This window comes from Eretmochelys imbricata, chromosome 9, assembly GCF_965152235.1.
Source record: "Eretmochelys imbricata isolate rEreImb1 chromosome 9, rEreImb1.hap1, whole genome shotgun sequence".
Classification (NCBI taxonomy): domain Eukaryota; kingdom Metazoa; phylum Chordata; order Testudines; family Cheloniidae; genus Eretmochelys; species Eretmochelys imbricata.
In genome coordinates, this window is record NC_135580.1 from 74,092,299 (window position 1) to 74,111,500 (window position 19,202).

Here is a 19,202-nt window from a genome sequence, read left to right on the forward strand (position 1 = left end):
ACTTAAATGTTCAAGTTACACAAAGTGCTATGCTTAAGTGCTATGCTGAATTGGTGCCACAGTCATTTTTAAAATGTAGACTTCCCCAGCACATTAAATCAAATTTTAAAAACAAGTTTATCACCTATCCCCCCTTCAAAAAAGGAGTATTTATCAAAAGCTACCAAAAGATTTTTCTGCTTAAAAAAGATTTAATTCTAAGCGTGTGGAGACTGAAAGCTTTCTCAGACTGCAATGGTTGCATCAAGGAATCTAAAGAATATATGCTAAAACAGAACCTAGACCTCCCCCACTGCAACTTGTTCTGTCATCTGCCACCACTGAGAACAGCCTAGCTCCATCCTCTTTGGAACCCCCTTTCGGGTAGTTGAAGTCTGCTATTAAATCCCCACTCACTCACTCTTCTCTTCTGCAGACTAAATAACCGCAGTTCCCTCAACTTCTCCTTGTAAGTCACGTGCCCCAGCCCCATAATCGTTTTCGTTGCCCTCCTCTGGAGTCTCTCCAATTTGTCGACATCCCTTCTGTAGTGGGGGGACCAAAACTGGACACAATACTCCAGGTGTGACCTCACCAGTGCCAAATAGAGGGGAATAATCACTTCCCTCGATCTGCTGGCAATGCTCCTACTAATAAAGTCCTATATGCCGTAGGCCTTCTAGGCAACAAGGGCGCACTGCTGACTCATATCCAGCTTCTTGTCCACTGTAATCCCCAGGTCCTTTTCTGCAAACTACTGCTTAGCCAGTCGGTCCCCAGCCTGTAGCAGTGTATGGGATTCTTCCTTCCTAAGTGCAGGACTCTGCACTTGTCCTTGTTGAACCTCATCAGATTTCTTTTGGCCCAATCCTCCAATTTGTCTAGGTCACTCTGGACCCTATCTCTATCCTCCAGCGTATCTACCTCTCGTCACAGCTTAGTGTCATCTGCGAACTTGCTGAGGGTGCAATTCACCCCATCATCCAGATCATTGATAAAAATGTTGAACAAAACCAGTCCCAGGACCGACCCCTGGGGCACTCCGCTTGAGAGTTATCAAAAGCTTTGCTAAAGTCAAGATATATCACATCCATGCTTTCCCCATATCCACAGAGCCAGTTATTTCATGATAGAAGGTTGGTCAGGCATGACTTGCCCTTGGTGAATCCATGTTGACTTTCCTGATCACCTTCCTCTCCTCCAAGTGCTTCAAAATGGATTCTTTGAGGACTTGCTCCATGATTTTGCCGGTGACTGAAGTGAGTCTTTAGTTTCCCGGGTTCTCTTTCTTCCCTTTTAAAAATCTGGGCACTATATTTGCCTTTTTCCAATCGTCCGGGACCGCCCCTGATCACCACAAAGTGCCTAGGCTCCTCTATATTCTGGGAGCGTCCCGAGCTTCAGCGACTTCCCATTGAAATCCTGGCTGAGCCATCACTTCTAACACCAACAGACCCCAGTTGTGGGCGGGTGGGATTGAACCTGGGACCTTAGGAGCTTAGTGCATGAACCTCTACCGCATGAGCTAAAAGCCAACGGGTTGTTAGCTAACGGTATAGAGCAGACTCATATAACTCTAAATGGTCTCAGCGCCACTAGATGGGACAGAACGCCACATCCAGGAGGTGTGTAGGTTACACATATTCACGATTAATTAAAATCCATTTATAGTGACTTTAAGGATTAAAAATCTGCCCTAATCATTTCAAATTCACTCAGAGACTGTTACCATCAATGCTTTATGGAAGAGGGTGGCTAACCTTCTGGATGTGGATGATAAGCAACAATAAGACACTGCTTTTCCTACCCAGTCACATTCTAATTTAGCAGCCTCATTTGAGGTCAAGTGTGTCTCCTGCAAAAGCTCTTAACATCCTTTTGAGCTTTCTTTCAAAGATTTTTAGAAGAACTGAACACTAAATGTCTTGAAGATGAAATAAGACAGCAAAATTACTTATGAAAATATGGCATAAGTTTGGATCAAGGCAGATTCACATTTTATGTGTTGCAATGTATTTTTCCAAGTTAGCATTGCCTGATAAACAAGGTATATCCTACAGGACTGAAAATAAGGAAAACTAGATAACCTCTATTATTGTAGCAAAGTGGCCAAAGCAGGTGACCTTCCATTTTGTTGCTCAAAAGAAAGTAACTCAGTCCAAATAAACTATTTTCTTTTGAAGTCAAGGATGGGTATATTTCTGAATTAGCATTGTCTAGGGCTTTCTCTCACTAGACAGATGATGATGATCAAACTTCTGACCATTTTACAGATATAATATCACGGTAATTGCCATTGATTAAAAATTATACTTTTCACTTCTGCCATACAAGTCATCAAGGATCTCCAAAAGAAAGTGAATGCATGCAGACATTTAAAGATTGTTGATTGTATTCAGCTAGCCCTAATCACTTTACTTCTTTCTCTTTCCTTTCCCTAATATTATAAAGGGTGAAAATTGTTTCCCTTTCACGTCTAAGCATTTGTAATTTCATGCAGAGTCTGATTAATAAAATGACATTTTTAGCTAAGTTGCAAGGGGGCTCTATGTTATGGAACAGGCTGAATGGAGGTACCACCTTACTAAATTGAGCCAAATCTCTGAAGGCTTGTACTCCTGCTAATTCAAGCTCTCATTGACACAGTCATGGTGCTCTACAAATGTAAAATAGGATCATCATGTCATAGTCAAAACAGCCAGTAAGAGTCACCTTTTGATTTAGTTGCAGATTGGTCCTGCTTTGAGCATTGGGTTGGATTCGATGACCTCCTGAAGTCCCTTCCAACCCTGATATTCTATGATTCTATGACCTTGTAGTTATAGGGCCTGGAAAAACTCACATTAATTTAAGCGGGCTGTAGATCAGGCTCCTAATCACCTTCTAGAACACATGGGATATGATGGATAGATGAACTTCAAAATCTCAGCAATTTAGGAAAGTGGTATTAGCCATGTTATAGAGAGTTTAACTAAGGCACAGAAAGGTTAAGTGGTTACCTGAGGCCATAAAACAAGTTCCCAATTAAACTTGAAATAAAACTTAGAAGTGACTCTCAGTCCCAAGCTTTGACAATGAGACAGTTCTCACTTCTTTTGTGAAACAAGAAGTAAGAAATGAAGGGCCAGCACTTTTCCAATCACATGGAGCTGAACACACAAATATGTGATTTCCTTAGCCCATCTTATTATTATAATATATATTATGGTAGTGCTCAGGGTTCCCATCACCCAAAAGAGATGTTTGGCGCAGCTGGGACATCCCAAATTGCACATGTGAAGACAAGACCGAATTCTAATTTTTTTTTCAACTATTTTACTGTACATGTTTTTTGCTCTCAACATGTGCCATTAAACTGTATACCGTTTGTCAAATTGGCTTCTGGCAGCTCCAGAAATAGTTTTGTAGCTTTTACTCCATTCATCTATAAAAGCTCTGTGCTAATGGGCATGTATTAACAGTTCTGCTTGGTCAGCAGACAGAAAATAAATTGGAAGTTAAGCAAGTGCAGTGAAACAATGATAAGCCCTAAACCATTTTAATACTGTGACACACTTAAAAAATTAACAAAGGCATTTCTGATGTACTATTTACAGCAGGGGTTCTCAAACTGGGGGTTGGGACCCCTCAGGGGGACACAAGGTTATTACATGGGGGGTCAGGAGTTGTCAGCATCCACCCAAAATCCCGCTTTGCCTCCAGCATTTATAATGATGTTAAATATATAAAAAGCTGTTTTTAATTTATAAGGGGGGGGTCGCACTCAGAGGCTTGCTATGTGAAAGGGGTCACCAGTACAAAAGTTTGAGAACCACTGATTTACAGTGACTCTGTCCTAGAATGGACATACTCTCAATTTCACTGTGTAGGGAGAATAGTGAAAGTATCTGTCGTAAAATCTGTCAGTAGCCGAAATCATCTTCCACACATTACATATATAAATCAAAAACATGGGAAGTTTTCATTTTTTAGGAGCTGGTTTCTTTATTATGAAATACAAGTATAGTGTTACTCGGTGGATACTGAGCACAGATATTGTATTGTGAAATGAAAACTTGTGACCCCTCAACCTTCTTATTTAGGGGCTTGATGCCAGAACAACTCAATGAAATTCTATAGTCTCTGTTATGCAGGAGATGAGACTAGGCGATCATAATGGTGCTTTCTGGCCTTAAACTGTGAATCTATGAAAAAAAACTTCAGCAATTCCAATATAAATGTTTTAAAGGGTACTCATTCACTTTGTGGTTAACCTTCTGTCTGTGCTCTCTCTTGCCTTGTCTTACTGTTCAAATTTTTGCCTAGCACCTTTTTCTTTCTGCTGCTGTTTGTTTACTTGCTGTTTCTTGATGCCACACTATTCTTCTCTGTACTGCAGCATATCTTTGCTTTCTCCCAGTCTCTGGAGCCCAGTCCCATTATTACTACTCTTTTTGCTGCAGACCCACAACATGACCAGTGTGTTCTTAAAACCCACTTTAACGTAAAGGAGATGAAACAGTTTTAAAATAATTAAGTAATATGAATTACTCAGAACTTCAAAACTAGCTCATCTTGAAAACTGATCCAATTAATCAAGGAACTGATCACTACTTTAAGATACGCAATGAGTGACTTCCAACTGAGACAAACCTTCCTTTTAGTTTTCCTGGTAGAATTGTAAGAATCAATAAAATTAATTAATAAATAAGAATATAATTTAAAATCATTCTTCAGAAAAAAATCAGAAATTCCTGCCCCTTTTTCAAATATCTCCATAGCTAAAAATGGTGCTGCCTCCATTTTGTAATTCTCTTCAGGAAGTCCAGGGTGATGACAGGTGTTCTTGACAATTAGCTCAACATTTTTCTGTTTCAAACTATGTCAAACTGTCAATGTGGGAACTTCCTCTTTCATTGTCATTGTTATAGAAGATGGTTCAAACATTTTTTAGGCATTTAATATTAATAATTAATGAACTGTAATGACTAGAAAGTATTTTATTTCACATAGCAGTTTTCTTTTAAAGATACTGAAACTTCTCAAAGCACTGATCTAGAGAAATCAATTAGGTCTATTGAAGGAGGAATACAGTGACACTAAAAACCCCAAATAAAAACCCAACAAAAAAACCTCCATCCAAGCACACATTGTTAAAACCCTGAAATTAGAATTCTAAATTTGCACTGAAGTGGTAGTGTTTCCTGACATATTCCAGTTAGCACAATCCTGGGCACCATTTTATAATCTGGGTATCCTACAATATTATATTACTTACCTTTCCATTTTATACAGCTAACTCTGCATCCTCACAGCTTTTTACGAAACCACTTAATGTTTAGGTTCCAGTTCCACATAGCTTCGTAAACATCTATGTGGCATGATCGGCCTGTGTAATTATCAATTTTGTAAGACTATATCTATGCTTAGTAGTCACAGCTACTGTTAAATAAGTGTAATTTTGTTTACTTCTATGTAAATGTAGTAAGGAGGTAGTAGTGGGGCAGCCAAATAATACTGGGTCCCTTGTTTTCTTATTTGATCATACTATATTTTATTATACCGAACACCGGTCATCACCCATGTTCATTAAGGGTGCATAACAGTATCCATTATCACACTGTCATTCCAACTTTCCAAAATATTTACCTTGACTGAAATTTTCTAAATCTGGGTCTTTGTCTAAAAGTGATTTTGGAATGTGTGTGTGGCTGAAGGGAGGGGGAAAGCAGGAATGTAAATTTGATCAAAATTGCTTCAGCAGTTTTGAGTTCAGTAACCTTTCCTATTTTTTTTTAAATGTTATTTAGGGCCTGATCCTGATACCTTCAAACATTTCAGACACCAGGGAAAACACAGACAGAGAGACAAATGAAAGACAGAAGAACCACTTAGCAGTATCCAAAACTAACGATTTATGTATTTTTATAAGCCAGTAGCACACGTTAGTTTCACAACAAATTTCGTTTGGTAAAACCTCATAGTCATAGTATCTGGTTGTCCTTCATACAGTCTACTGTAAACGCTAAGTCTTGCTAACCTGAAGTCTCATTATATAGATGGCTGTGGGTAGCATACATACTAAAAAGCAGAAGGAAAATTCACAAAACATTATTATACAATAAGGAAAGAAGACAGTTTGCTCAGAGAAACTAAGCCTCTATTCAAAAATATAACCTTGTGTAATTTCCCCTTTCTTTTTGACACCAAAATGCCATTAAATGTTTTCAGGTCCCTTTGGATAGCTATATTTCCGGGCAGTTTTGTCAACCAAAAGGTTCTTTCCAGAGTTCTTGTCAATGGTCAAGGTGGCAAGATCAGGGTGACCCACACCATGCTGTCTGGTAAGAACCTACATAATATGATACAGCAGAGAATTCAATTACTTCTGAACATCACAACAGGAGGGAATCAACAGAGCTGCAAATGGCTTGGATATTTTCATTCATGTACATATACCTCTGAGTGACGGAAAGTTCTGTCTCTAGAAGGCAGTACCTCACAGAGAGAGTTACATTGATATAATGCTGATTTATACTCCTATATCAGTCCTAGAATGTTTATCTTCCAGATATTTTTTTCACATTATGACAGGTTCTGTATGTGGATATTATATATTGGGATTGGAAAAGGTTCAGAAAAGGGCAACAAAAATGATTAGGATTATGGAACGGCTGCCATGTGAGAACAGATTAATAAGACTGGGTCAGCTTGGAAAAGAGACGACTAAAGGGGGATATGATAGAGGTCTATAAAATCATGACTGGTGTGAAGAAAGTAAATAAGGAAGTGTTATTTACTCCTTCTCATAACACAAGAACTAGGGGTGACCAAATGAAATTAATAGGCAGCAGGTTTAAAACAGACAAAAGGAAGTATTTTTCACACAACACACAGTCAACCTGTGGAACTCTTTGCCAGAGGATGTTGTGAAGGTCAAGACTATAACAGTATTAAAAAAAAACTAGATAAATTCATGGAGGATAGGTCCAACAATGGCTATTAGCCAGGATGGGCAGGGATGGTGTGCCTAGCCTCTGTCTGCCAGAAGCTGGGAATGGGCAACGGGATGGATCACTTGATAATTACCTGTTCTGTTCATTCCCTCGGGGGCACCTGGCATTAGTGACTGTCAGAAGACAGGATAGGATACCGTACTAGATGGACCTTCGGTCTGACCCAGTATGGCCATTCTTATGTTCTTACTGTGATTCTTATGAACAGACCTGAACGCTGTATGTAGTAAGATTGCCCATAATTTCCTCAATTTCTTCCAGCCCATTCTACCTCACAGTTGACAAAATGTTATCTTATCGTCTTATGAATTTAAAATTGTTGTAGCCAGGCAGTACAAAATGCAGGCCACCATTTTTTACTCAAGGAGTGAATCCCCATGTCTTTTTTAAATGTTTAAAAATGTTTTGTGTTGAAAAAGTATGTGAGCTTTGGAAATGTCAAATATGCTTTAGAATGCAAATCAAGACTTGTAAAGCTATGAACGCCTTCAGAAGATTCACACCTTAGGTGGAATGAATCCAAAATGTCAGTCACAGCAAAATAATTTTGTTACCATTCTAAAAGGTTTTTTAAAATAATTTTAAAATAAAGCCATTGAAAGCTTTTAAACTGGCCAGGACAGAGTGAACTGGATAGTTTTCACACATAGTGAATCCAAGCAGGTGTGGCAGAATTCCATGTCTAACATAAATTTCATGCCATTGTTTGCATTTGAAATGCTACAGCAACAAGCTGCAGCCATGCCACTGTAGCGCTTCAGTGTACACACTACATATACTGATGAGAGAGGTTCTCCCATTGGTGTAGGTAATCCATACAGCCCTGCGTGGATAAAAGTTTATATCTGTGGATGCAGATATCCGCAGATATAAATCGGTATCCGTGGAACCGCAGGGTTGTCCCAGGATCTGCAGTGGCGAGAGAAACAGACCATGTCCCTGGTTGCACTCTTGTGTTCAAGTGGCACTCGTGCCCCCAGACAAGAGACAAAGAGAGCTGTGTGGAAGCAATGGGGGCAGGGCTACAGGTGGGACAGCCGCGTCGGAGGAGCTGCCGGCACAGGGCACTGGCTCCTGGGAGCGGCGGCCCCTCACTCTGCTCCTTTCAACGCTGTGGTTCCCGGGAGAGCCCTGTGGTTCTAACTCAATGGAAAAATTCTTTCACCAACCTAGTGCTGTCTACACTGGGGGGTTAGATCACGTTAACTACGTCGCTTGGGGATGTGGATTTTTCACACCTCTGAGCAATGTAGTTGGACTGACCTAATTTTTAATGTAGACCAGGCTGCAGGGACTAAGCCACAGGAGTTCATAGTTCTGCATGCTATAAAAATGACAGCTAGTCAATCAGCAAAAATGTTATGATACTGAAAATGGACATTTTACTGTACATATAACTCAAACAATTATTGTTCTGGCCCTAGAAGTAAAAGAATATTCCACTGTAACCATCTAACACTATAGCTTGCTATATAGTGTTACAGGCCATTAGCTAATAATCATTTTATAAACAGCGGATGCTTTTCCTTTTATTATAGTAATTGGTAAGATTATATATGAAACAGATTGTGTGACACAGTGTGGCAGGATTATAAAATGATGTAGTCCCTTTAGGTTTGAAGCCACACAAGATGACTATCATGCATACTAGTGACAAGCAGTTATTTGTCCATGGTTTCAAGCTGTACCAAATCACAACCGTATACTGTGAAAATGAATTAACTCTTGGATTTCTATATCCATTGTTAAATTAGCTGTTTAAACTTTTAACTTGTGTAATTTAGGAAACTGTGGCTTCCAAATGCAATGCACAGTTGCTTCTAACCAACTGCTGTAAACTTATTTACTCAGTGTATTTTCTTATTATACTATTGCCCAGCTTTGGTTAACTACAGAACATTTCTCACTATGAATATAATGAAAATGGGGATTTCCAAAAGGCCAAACTGTAAAGAGACAGAGGAAGGAATAAAAGAAACTCAGCTGGAATATGAAGGCTTTCTAGTGGACAGTTACTTCTGGTCATTCACTTAAAATGACTTGCTGTAAGTGACAGCTTTTCTTAAAGCCTTCCAGATCTAGTATGATGTACCAGCCTGCATATGACTTTTTCCAGTACATGCTTATTGAAATATTAAATCATAAAAACCTATTTTCAAATAACATGAGTCTAATTTAAACCCATAACATGGTTGTCACATTCCTATACACTATGGACACAAGGAACTTCAAAGTAGAATGAAATGCGGAACTCCTCCCTGCTCCATAAACACTGACCCCTAAAGCCATAAGCTTTTAGCTATAAGTATGACTGGGCCTGTGTCACATATATACACAGTTCTGTTCCCACGGAGCAGATTGCAGTAGTACAAACACACCTGCTAATACAAGACATTATATAAGATAGCTCTCTTATTGGGAACACTCTGGTATTTGTGTTTAAGAATAAATGACTCAAGAACACAGCATATTTCAAGGGTCCTTACTGACTCAGCCCAGGTTGCTTTACAGGGTTTGTACGGCTTGCAAACTTTTCAAACAAGTCATTGCCAATTAATTATTTCCCCTCATAATCAGGTAAAACTCATGTAATTCCCTACCACACTGCCATTCATGGGACTGTGCTGCTGGGAAAGAGAATTGCTAATGTACCAACACAATACTGGTTACAGTACCAACCAGCTCCATTTCAGGGGTTGGGCAGGAAGAGAGCAACAGGAGCTATGTAACCTAAAGATTGTCAAAGACTGTGAAAAGGAGAATAGATCAAAATACCATCACTATGGTAAGGCAGGAGGACCACTACAGCACTGGTTATGACAAGGCAAGTTCCTGAGCCACCAAATCTGAATTTCAAACTCCAAAAAGTATGGAATAGTTTCTGGGATTCTGCTTTGGCCTATTATGGATACAGCTGGGTAACCTGCATTCACCCTTATGTGCATGGTTTGGGTAAAAATACTTGTAAATTAATACACTGATTTACATGAAAGTCCAAAATTACTGTAGAAAGGAATCGAGTGAGGCCCAAAGACCTTTGTCCTTACAAAAACAGTATGGCAAGGGGGGAGTGGCCATGAGAGCATGTAGTTCACTAATCCTTCTAGCAGATGTGACTGCTATTATGTATGCTATCTTTATAGAAAGATGAAACCAGGAACACTCAGAGAGGTTCAAAGGGAGGAGATAAATTTAAAGGAGCTGGGTTTCATCGTGGCGGGTACAAATTCAATAAACTTTTAAAAAATCTTTTGACTAAGGAGTGTGAGAAAACAAATTTACTGTCAATATGAATATGAAAAGCTGCTATCACTGCTAAATGGACCTTACGTGGAGAGACAGACAAACCCATAGTTTTTAAGTGCAATAAATATTTTAAAGTGTAATGAATAGAAGCCAAGACTGGGACAACGCCCTTATTAGACACCCATATAACATTTTTTTCCACTTCAAGCTATAACATTTTCTAGCAGTCTGCTTCCTAGAATTAAAACATGTTGCACCTCAACAGAACAAGAATTTTCTAAACCTGTCATATTTCTATCGCCCAAACCATTAGATGAAATGACTGGGGTTCTGGGTACCAATGCTGTTTTGGCCATGCAGAATCAAGTAAGATCCTCTTGGCCGAATCCTGTTTTGTTTTCTTAACTACCTTTAATAGTAATGGGAATGGAGGAAAGGCATGCATTAGGCCTCTCTCCAACTGAGGAGGAACACATCTTGAACAAACTTGAGGGCACTTGATATTGAACCTGATAGCAAAGCAGGTCTATGGCCAGAAAGACCTAAAGCTAAAAAAAAGTGCTGAATCACCAAATGTTTTGGAGACCACTTGTGTATCTGCGAGCATCCCTGCTCATCTGATCCACACTCTCAACAATCAAATAAATGTTATACAAGATACACCAGTTCCAAAGTTTTATTACCTCCTTGCAGAGTCGAGGCAACATTGTTTGTTTATGTAGTACATTACAGACATATTGTCTATTGCTACTTGAATTCTGTAATTGTGGAAGGAAGGATAGGAAGATTAATAGCTTTCAGTTCTAACACATTTATATGAAAAGGGGATTCTTGGTGCCTCCAAATACCCCAAATGAAAAAACTGTTTTTAGATGTGCTCCCTAGCCATTCTGGAAGAGTTTGACACAGTAGGAGATAAACAGGGTTGAATAAAGCTCCTTTGATAACATTCACTGGTTTCAGCCATCACCTTAGAGATATTCATATTTTTCTCAGAACGGTGAGTATCTTTAACACACTGCCCAGGCTGGCTTTGAGATTTCTTGAAACCCAATGTTGAAGCGTCCTCATTTTGAGCCTGACATAGATTATCATATATATTGCTGAGGCCATGAGACCTAGTCGAATCAAGTTGTTGAGAGAGTTCATGAAGTTTCTGAATATTGTTGTGCAGCTTCATGAACCTTTCCTCTGGGAGGAAATCTTTCCTTTTTTTGAACTGAGAATTGCCCCAATGAAGGAGATTTTTTGAGAAGGAGATAGGAGAGACTTCTTTTAATCTATTAAAAGACAGTTTCTCAAACAGAAAATCAGTAATTTGAGTGACACTTTTCAATTCCTCTTCAGAGGAAGTCTTTAGAAGCCAGTCTTTAGAAGTCATCTAAGTATGGGAAAATAAAAATTCCTTGTCTCCTCAGATATGCTGCTACAAGAGACAGGCATTGGTAAAGACTCTGGGTGCAGGGGAGAGGTCAAATGGCAACACTCTGTATCGGAAATGATATTGACCAAGTGTAAAGCAAAGATATTTGTGATGAGAAGGTCTTGTAGAAATAAGGAAGTACACATCCTTGAGATCGAGAGCAGCAAGCCAAACTAGAGTAGAAAGGAAGGGGGATAATTGATTACAAAGGTTAGCGTTCTGAACTGAAACGTTCTGATGTATCTATTCAGTCTTCTGAGACCAAGAAGTGGTTTGAGTCCTCTGTCCAATGGGATCAGAAAATAATGAGTATTAAAATTCCCTGCTTTGGGAACTTACTGGGAATTCCTCTGTTGCTCCTGCTTGTAATAGAGCTTTTATTTTACTCTGGGTATCTTCTTGTAGAATGGTCTCTGATAAAGGAGGGGGAAGGGGATTGTATGGAGGAAGGGATTTAAACTGAATGGTATAACCTTCCTTCTTTGTGTCTAAAACGCATCTATCTAAGGTAACTGTTTTCCATACATTGTAAATATGAGACAACTGGTCTCTAAAGATATGGATGGCATTTTCTAAGACTGCTTCAAAGCTCTTGACTGGTATGTCAAACCTTGGTCTGATGCTGGGTAATGAGAATATACCTGAAGAATTTTTATCGCCCCTTCAATATAAGAGATCTGGACTTGGATCTTTGTACCACTGCTACCACAAGTGAATCAGAGGGAGGTGAACGTGAAAACAAGAAAACCCTGTTTATGGAATCTGGTATAGTTTGTCGCCTTTTTTGAAATTGGCTGACACAAAGATGGATTGGACCAGACTGCTTTTGCTGGTTGTCAAAGCCCTTCTAATATTGGTAAAGATATTTTATTTCTTGTAGAACCTAATATTTTGAAAACCAGGATGGTTATTTTAAAATTGACGCTATTCTGGCTACTAGTTCAAGGAACTGAATAGCATTTTCTGAAGGAGAACACACTCCTACATTCTTGGCCAGAGATGAACCACTATCTAATTCAATTTCTTGTTTTTGAAATTCAACTGGAGGGGATGTATCTCCCTCTTCTTCCAAAAGTGTATCTTGTACTAAGTTACTGTATCTATTGGTTCTGATTGTATAGGACCCAATCACCTCAGATTCACAGATTTAGGCTGTCCTTTATCAGGAACCAAACAGTCAGACTTTCCTATAGGGCAAGGATAAGTGGGAATTGGTCAGTATGGCCAAGGCATCTAGAGTGGCATGTGCCAGTTCTGCCAGTTGCTCCAGTCCAGCATCATATCATGTGCCTGTTGCATAGAAGGTCCTGGAGTGTCCATCTAGGGAGGAAAACCCTGCCTCAGGGAAGTTTGTTGAACTTTGGGTAACATTACTGGATCCAATTCCTGAGTGCGAATCTGATCCTGGATCTATTGTTCTTCATGTCCACTGGGGAAAGTAATCAGCTTAATCTGCAGCAAGGGGAATTTAGATTCAATATTAGGAAAACTTTCTAACCTTAAGGATAGAAAAGTACAGAAATAAGTTACCAAGAAAGGCTGTGGAATCCCTGTCAGTTGAGGTTTTAAAGAATATGTTGGACAAACACCTGTCAGGGACGGTCTAGGTCAGTGGTTCTCAGCTGTGTGCTAAAGGCCACAGGGCCCACATGGCTGGGGTCCAGGCCGCCAGGGCTGCCTGGCCTTGTGGGGCCCAGGGCTGCTGGGGCTGCTCTGCCTTGCCGCATGGTGGGGCCTGGGGCTGCTCTGCTGCCCAGCTCTGCAGTGGAGTCCGCTCCTGGCCCCGCTCTGTTGAGCGGTCTCTGGGTTGGGGCAGGCACTGGGCATAGAGTAGCGCAATGGTTCTCAACCTGTGGCCCAGGCAACACACTGTGGGCCGCATATGTGGCCCACAATGATAAGTAGGTTGAGAACCACTGGTCTAGGTATACTTAGTCCTGCCTCATCATGGGGAGATGGACTAGACGACATCTTGAGGTTCCTTCCGGCCCTACATTTTTATGATTCTACAGTGGCCAGTCAAAGTCTTCCATTAAGCCATGAGGTAGACGGAAACATATACAATGAATATGGCGGGATCCCAGTGAATGGTCGAACATCACAACACAAAGCCTTCTAGAAAATCTTTCATATTATTTTCTTTGGGCCCGAGCACACATGTTCAGGCCTTGATGTCATTTTCTTCCAGGTAGAAATAGCTGTTTGCAAACATCAAAAGCAGCGTTTTTTATTACTCAAAAATATCCTGGTCAATTTTGCATTTGAGCAGAAATGGTAACCACTCTCCTCCTCCCTTCCCCACCAAAAAACCCACCCCAAAACAAAATATAAACAAAGCTATTTGCACTCTGGTTCTAAATATTTTTTAACAACTTAGAACATATTTTAAGATTACAATTACATGTTCCCGTGGAAAACAAAAATATCGTTTTGAGTTGCATATTCGTGCATGTAGACACTATAGTCTTAATTAAATGTCTTTTGTTTACCAAGACTAATGAAGTGTAACAAAGCTAAATCCAATGCATAACAACTTAATTATGTCTCAGAGGTAACCATTTTGCCCAGTTTCAGTGAGCAAGAGTATTTATTTGTGCTGACAAAAACAGTCCACTAATACTGAATACTCTGCTGGAGCACTTCAGAGTAATATATTGGGAAACTGATAAAGTAGGTAGATGTAATGGAGTTAAGATTAAATAAAAATAAAAATATATTAACTAAAATAGTGTTTTGGGAGAATAGTTTTACCAAAAAAAAAAAAAAAGTTATAATGCCACAGTAACTTCACTTTCAACATTACTTAACACAGGGCTAGATTTGTCCCTGGTATATCCTCACTGATGTCAGTGAGGTTAAATCAGTGATGAGTGTGGTCCACTCTGGATACCTACTAATTTCTCTCTCAGACACATGTACAACAAAGGAGATTTTGGTTTTACCTTGAATACTGAATTTCTGCATAGTGGGCTAACTAATCTGAAATGGGCTTCTCCCTAGTTATCTCCTAATGGTGAGTCCCATCCAAATGGTTGTTAGGCTTTTCAGGTTCTAGCCTCCTCCCATGTAGAACAGCCTGACTAAAGAACAAGTTGATAACTTTCTCTGCACCTATAGCAAATAACTCCGGAATAAAAACAACCACAATTTGAGCAATATCTACACTGCTGAGGCTTCCAGATTGTTGGTCCCATTCTGCAGAAATTCAGTTAAGAACCAAAATGCCTTTTTTGCTAAGCTGGAAACCCATCTGAAATGGGCTATAAACAGCAGTACCCTGTTCTTCCTGCACCATAATATAAGAACAAGGGGACAGTCAATAACATAAAAAGGTGAGAAATTCAAAACAGATAAAAGGAAATACTTTTTCAAACAATGTGTAATTGGGCCATGGAACTGATTGCCACATGAAATCATTAAATCCAGAAACTTAACAAGATTTGAAAAGAGATTGGGCATTCATATACATATCAAGAATATTCAGAGTTACCATAATTAATGGCAACAAAATGTTGTGGAAAGCATATTAAACCCCATGTTATAGGGAGTAAGCCAATCTTTGACTGCAAAAAATAAGCATGAGATCTATTATGGGGCATACTCTATAGTTCTTATATGTTCCTCTGAAGCCCCTGGTACAGGCCACTGTTGTTAACAGGATATTGGACTAGATGGACTCCAAGTCTGATCCAGCATGACAATTCATATGTTTCTTGTACTTAAACTCCAAGGTGAAATCCGGACACCATTTAAATACATCTAAATTTCTCCGTTAAACTTAACAGGACTACGATTACACCCCAAGATTTTAGAAAGAGCCTGCTTGAATGACTGAACCACTGGGTCTCAGGAGAGCAGAGCTGCAATTTGGAGCAGGTCCAAAGGGACCCAGCCAACAAGGTTAACAGCAGTAAGTAATCACGACCTGAGTAGGCAATTAGTATCAGGGATCCTAGGACCAATTTTTCCTTCCTCAAAAGATAGGTAACGTGTATGTGAGGGGACATGCCCCTCAACCTCCCATGGTTGAGAATGCTTCCATGGTCCAAGCAATGAGCTCCTTGTATCGACTGCAGAAACTCAGAACATGGTGAGGCTTACACTCTCTGATATTGCGAAAAGTCATTATTGGATTCACCCAATGATTACAGGCCAAATTGAGGATCTCCTGGTTTGGCATCAGTTGTTCTGGGAGCAGAGTCTGGGATTTAGCCAATCCACTTGGAAATGAAGAGATCCCACCAAGTGAGTCACACTGGCCTCATCTTCACAAGGAATAAAGGTGTTTTTAATATGTGTTAACTGATAGAAGTCAACTAATGTGCTAAAATCTTAGTGAAGACAGGCAATTAATATTTTTTCACGTTAGCTGGTTGAAGGAAACCCTAGACTCTCCTCTGTGCTTTACCTTCACCATCTTACATGTTAAAACTTACAACTCACCAACCATAATCAGGATACAGGAGAATGTGACCTTTGTTGTCACAGTCTTCCTTCATTGCCTCCCCTTTGCCAGAGTCTTTCACTGTGGCATGGAAAGGCTCTTGCACCAGGACACCACACTGCTAAAAACAGTAGAGTTGATATGGGAGGCACTACTGAGGATGCAGAGATCCATGCAGGGTACTGGCCTATCTCTACTATACTCACCTAAGCTGGGGCTCACTTTCTACATTGCTGTTTATACCCATGCTAGCTGGGTGAGCACTGTCTGCAGTCTACATGCTGTGTGCTTGAGTAGACCTACCCATAGTGGACAAGTGTTCTGTGTATTATGTACTGAACTTTTTCATAATATCCAGATGGTTTTCAGATTTGCTCTGTATCTTATGGTATGGATGTGAAAAATGAACTGTAGGACCCTGCCATGCAACATGATACTGTAAGATATAAGATCATATTTCTGCTGTGCCAATCCTAGTTCCAATGGCTATTAAGAAAAAAGAATTAAAACTTCAAATTTTTATGAACTTACGTGATACAGTGGAACAGTGTTGCTTTCAGCTAGTGAGAAATTCAAGACATCTTGCTGCCCAGGTTCCAGCCTAACGCTAACAGTAGATGTCAACATAGATGGGCTAATTGGATAGTTCGGGCTACTTGTGTTTTTGCCCTTTTTCCTTGACCTGCGGCCTGTGTCTCTCTTGTTGTCTTTCTGTGTCATAGGCTCTTCTTGGATCACCAAGATCTTGTCATCACTCAGGTATCGCAGGAGTGAATTCTCCGAATCAGTTGTTGAAGGAAGAAGAAAAGAAATATGAATAAGACAAAAAAACAAACACACAAAATATAACCAGGCTACACTTTTATACTTACCCACTCAAGCACACGTCTGTGCAAAAATAAAGCCGCACCTTAAACAGGGTAATAATGGGTGTTGCAATATGACATTTCAAATGGAGACTACAACCCACAGTCTTTTATTCACGTGGGTGTTGTCTAGAGAGTGTTTTACTAAGACATGGTAAATGGAACACAGCTATTATCTCAATCTTTCATAGCCCTTTGATCCAAAATGCTTGCTGCTCCTGAGAAAAGCAGTCCTTACTAAGTCAGAGTTCACTAGCATACAGGGGGCCACATAAAGCCATTGTTCTATAATGGCATGGTAACTACAAGTGAACATTACCTTGTTTCTTTCCCCCTGGAAACAGATGGAGACAACAGTAATTGATTCTGCGGTTTCATTTACAGCACAAAGCCTCAAAAAATCTTGACTTTTTTTTGAGTTAACAAATACGCTGGACTTTGTGCATTAAAGCTGTGAACCACTGAGACTCCTACTCCGATAGTTTTTCTCAAACTGTAAGCCCTTATCAGCTCTCGGCTGAACAATTCTGGAGCCCCGTCTTTTCCAATTTTTTTGGCTATGCAGTTTAGTTAACTCTTTCAGTACATTTTAGACTACAGCATAATATATGCCCACAGATACTCTAATGAAAGCAAATGTGCCATCACCTAGCAATGAGGTTCTCTGATGGTTCTCTTTTAGGTTTGTATAGCTGACAGATCCAAAATCCTGCCTAGCGGATTCTAGAATGTTGGTCATGAAGACATTTGACTACAAGATTTTGAGAAGGGTATTTGGTAGAGCTGGTCAGAAGTTTTCTGATGGAATGTTTTTCTGCTGGAAAATGTTTCGATCAACCCCAAATGAATTTTTTTAATTTTGTTTTTCAGGAAATTTTAAATATTTTTGTTTTCAAAATATTTTGGTTTTAAACTTGGAGAGTGGTCAGTTTGGATGAGCTATTACCAGCAGGAGAGTGAGTCTGTGTGTGTATGGGGGTGGGTTTTTGGAGGGGGGTGAGGGAGTGAGAGAACCTGGATTTGTGCAGGAAATGGCCTAACTTCATTATCATGCACATTGTGTAAAGAGTTGTCACTTTGGATGGGCTATCACCAGCAGGAGAGTGAATTTGTGTGGGGGGGTGGAGGGTGAGAAAACCTGGATTTGTGCTGGAAATGGCCTAACCTGATGATCACTTTAGATAAGCTATTACCAGCAGGACAGTGGGGTGGGAGGAGGTATTGTTTCATATTCTCTGTGTATATATAAAGTCTGCTGCAGTTTCCACGGTATGCATCTGATGAAGTGAGCTGTAGCTCACGAAAGCTCATGCTCAAATAAATTGGTTAGTCTCTAAGGTGCCACAAGGACTCCTTTTCTTTTTGTTTTCATTGTGTTTCATAATGCAGATTCACCTTTGAAATGCCCGCCCAGCTCTAGTGTTTTGGAAAAGTATGGCTTCCTGTACTTGGATCAACAGTAATTAATAAGTTAACAAGTAAATCAGAACAGTAACTGAGCTTAAGATAACTGTGCATGGAGGAAATAATCATTCTATAGGCTTCCACAGACTTCCATCATAGTTCCCCTCCCATTGTTTGTCCCTATCTGCCCGCACAGTGTCGAAAGGCAACTAACACCGCCAGGCTGCTGCTGGCCACCAACATAACGCAGCCGCCTCCTGTTTCCCAGCTACAGCATGGGCAGGAAGGGGTTAACACTTAGGGCCCAGAGAACCTGACTGCAGAGGTTTCAGCAGCCACAGAGCCTGGCCAGAGAGGTGGCTCAGCAGGGGAAGGTGCCTAGAGGATGGAGCAGCCCTGCGCTCCCTGGGGACAGGACCTAGGGCGGTGGGGGTGGGGACGGGCAAAGAGGGTGCTGATCCCCTGCCCAGGGGGCTGCTGTGGAGCCCACAGGGTCGGGGTGGGACCAGGCTGGAAATTGCTTCCCCCCCACTCCAGAGCTTAACGCAGGGCTTTGGCACATGCAGGGCTCAGCTCCTCCTGGCCAGCAAACCGGGCCCGAGGGTCTTGGGCTTTCCCAGGGTGCCACCCCAGCCAGAGGCAGTGGGGGAAGGAAGGAGCCGGCCAGCCAGCTGAGCTGAGCGCTCCGACCCGGGGCTGGTTCTCTGCTCAGCGCTGGGAGCAGGACGCGCCCCGCTGTGGGGATATGGAGGAACTGTGGGGCTGAGGAGGGGGTGAAGGGGCAAAGCAGGGAGAGGACAGCAAGAGGGGGAGCTCATAAGGGGCCGATGGGTGGGCAGCAGAGA

General features: G+C 40.7%; 1 protein-coding gene across 1 annotated transcript in view; it reads right to left on the minus strand.

Annotated features, from left to right (window-relative positions):
- LOC144270092 (connector enhancer of kinase suppressor of ras 2-like) overlaps nucleotides 1–19,202 on the minus strand; it is a 470,860-nt gene that overhangs the window by 124,254 nt on the left and 327,404 nt on the right. The window contains exon 14 of the mRNA XM_077826316.1: nucleotides 16,619–16,874. Coding sequence (XP_077682442.1) covers nucleotides 16,619–16,874 — 256 coding nt within the window. The remainder of the gene's footprint in view (nucleotides 1–16,618; nucleotides 16,875–19,202) is intronic.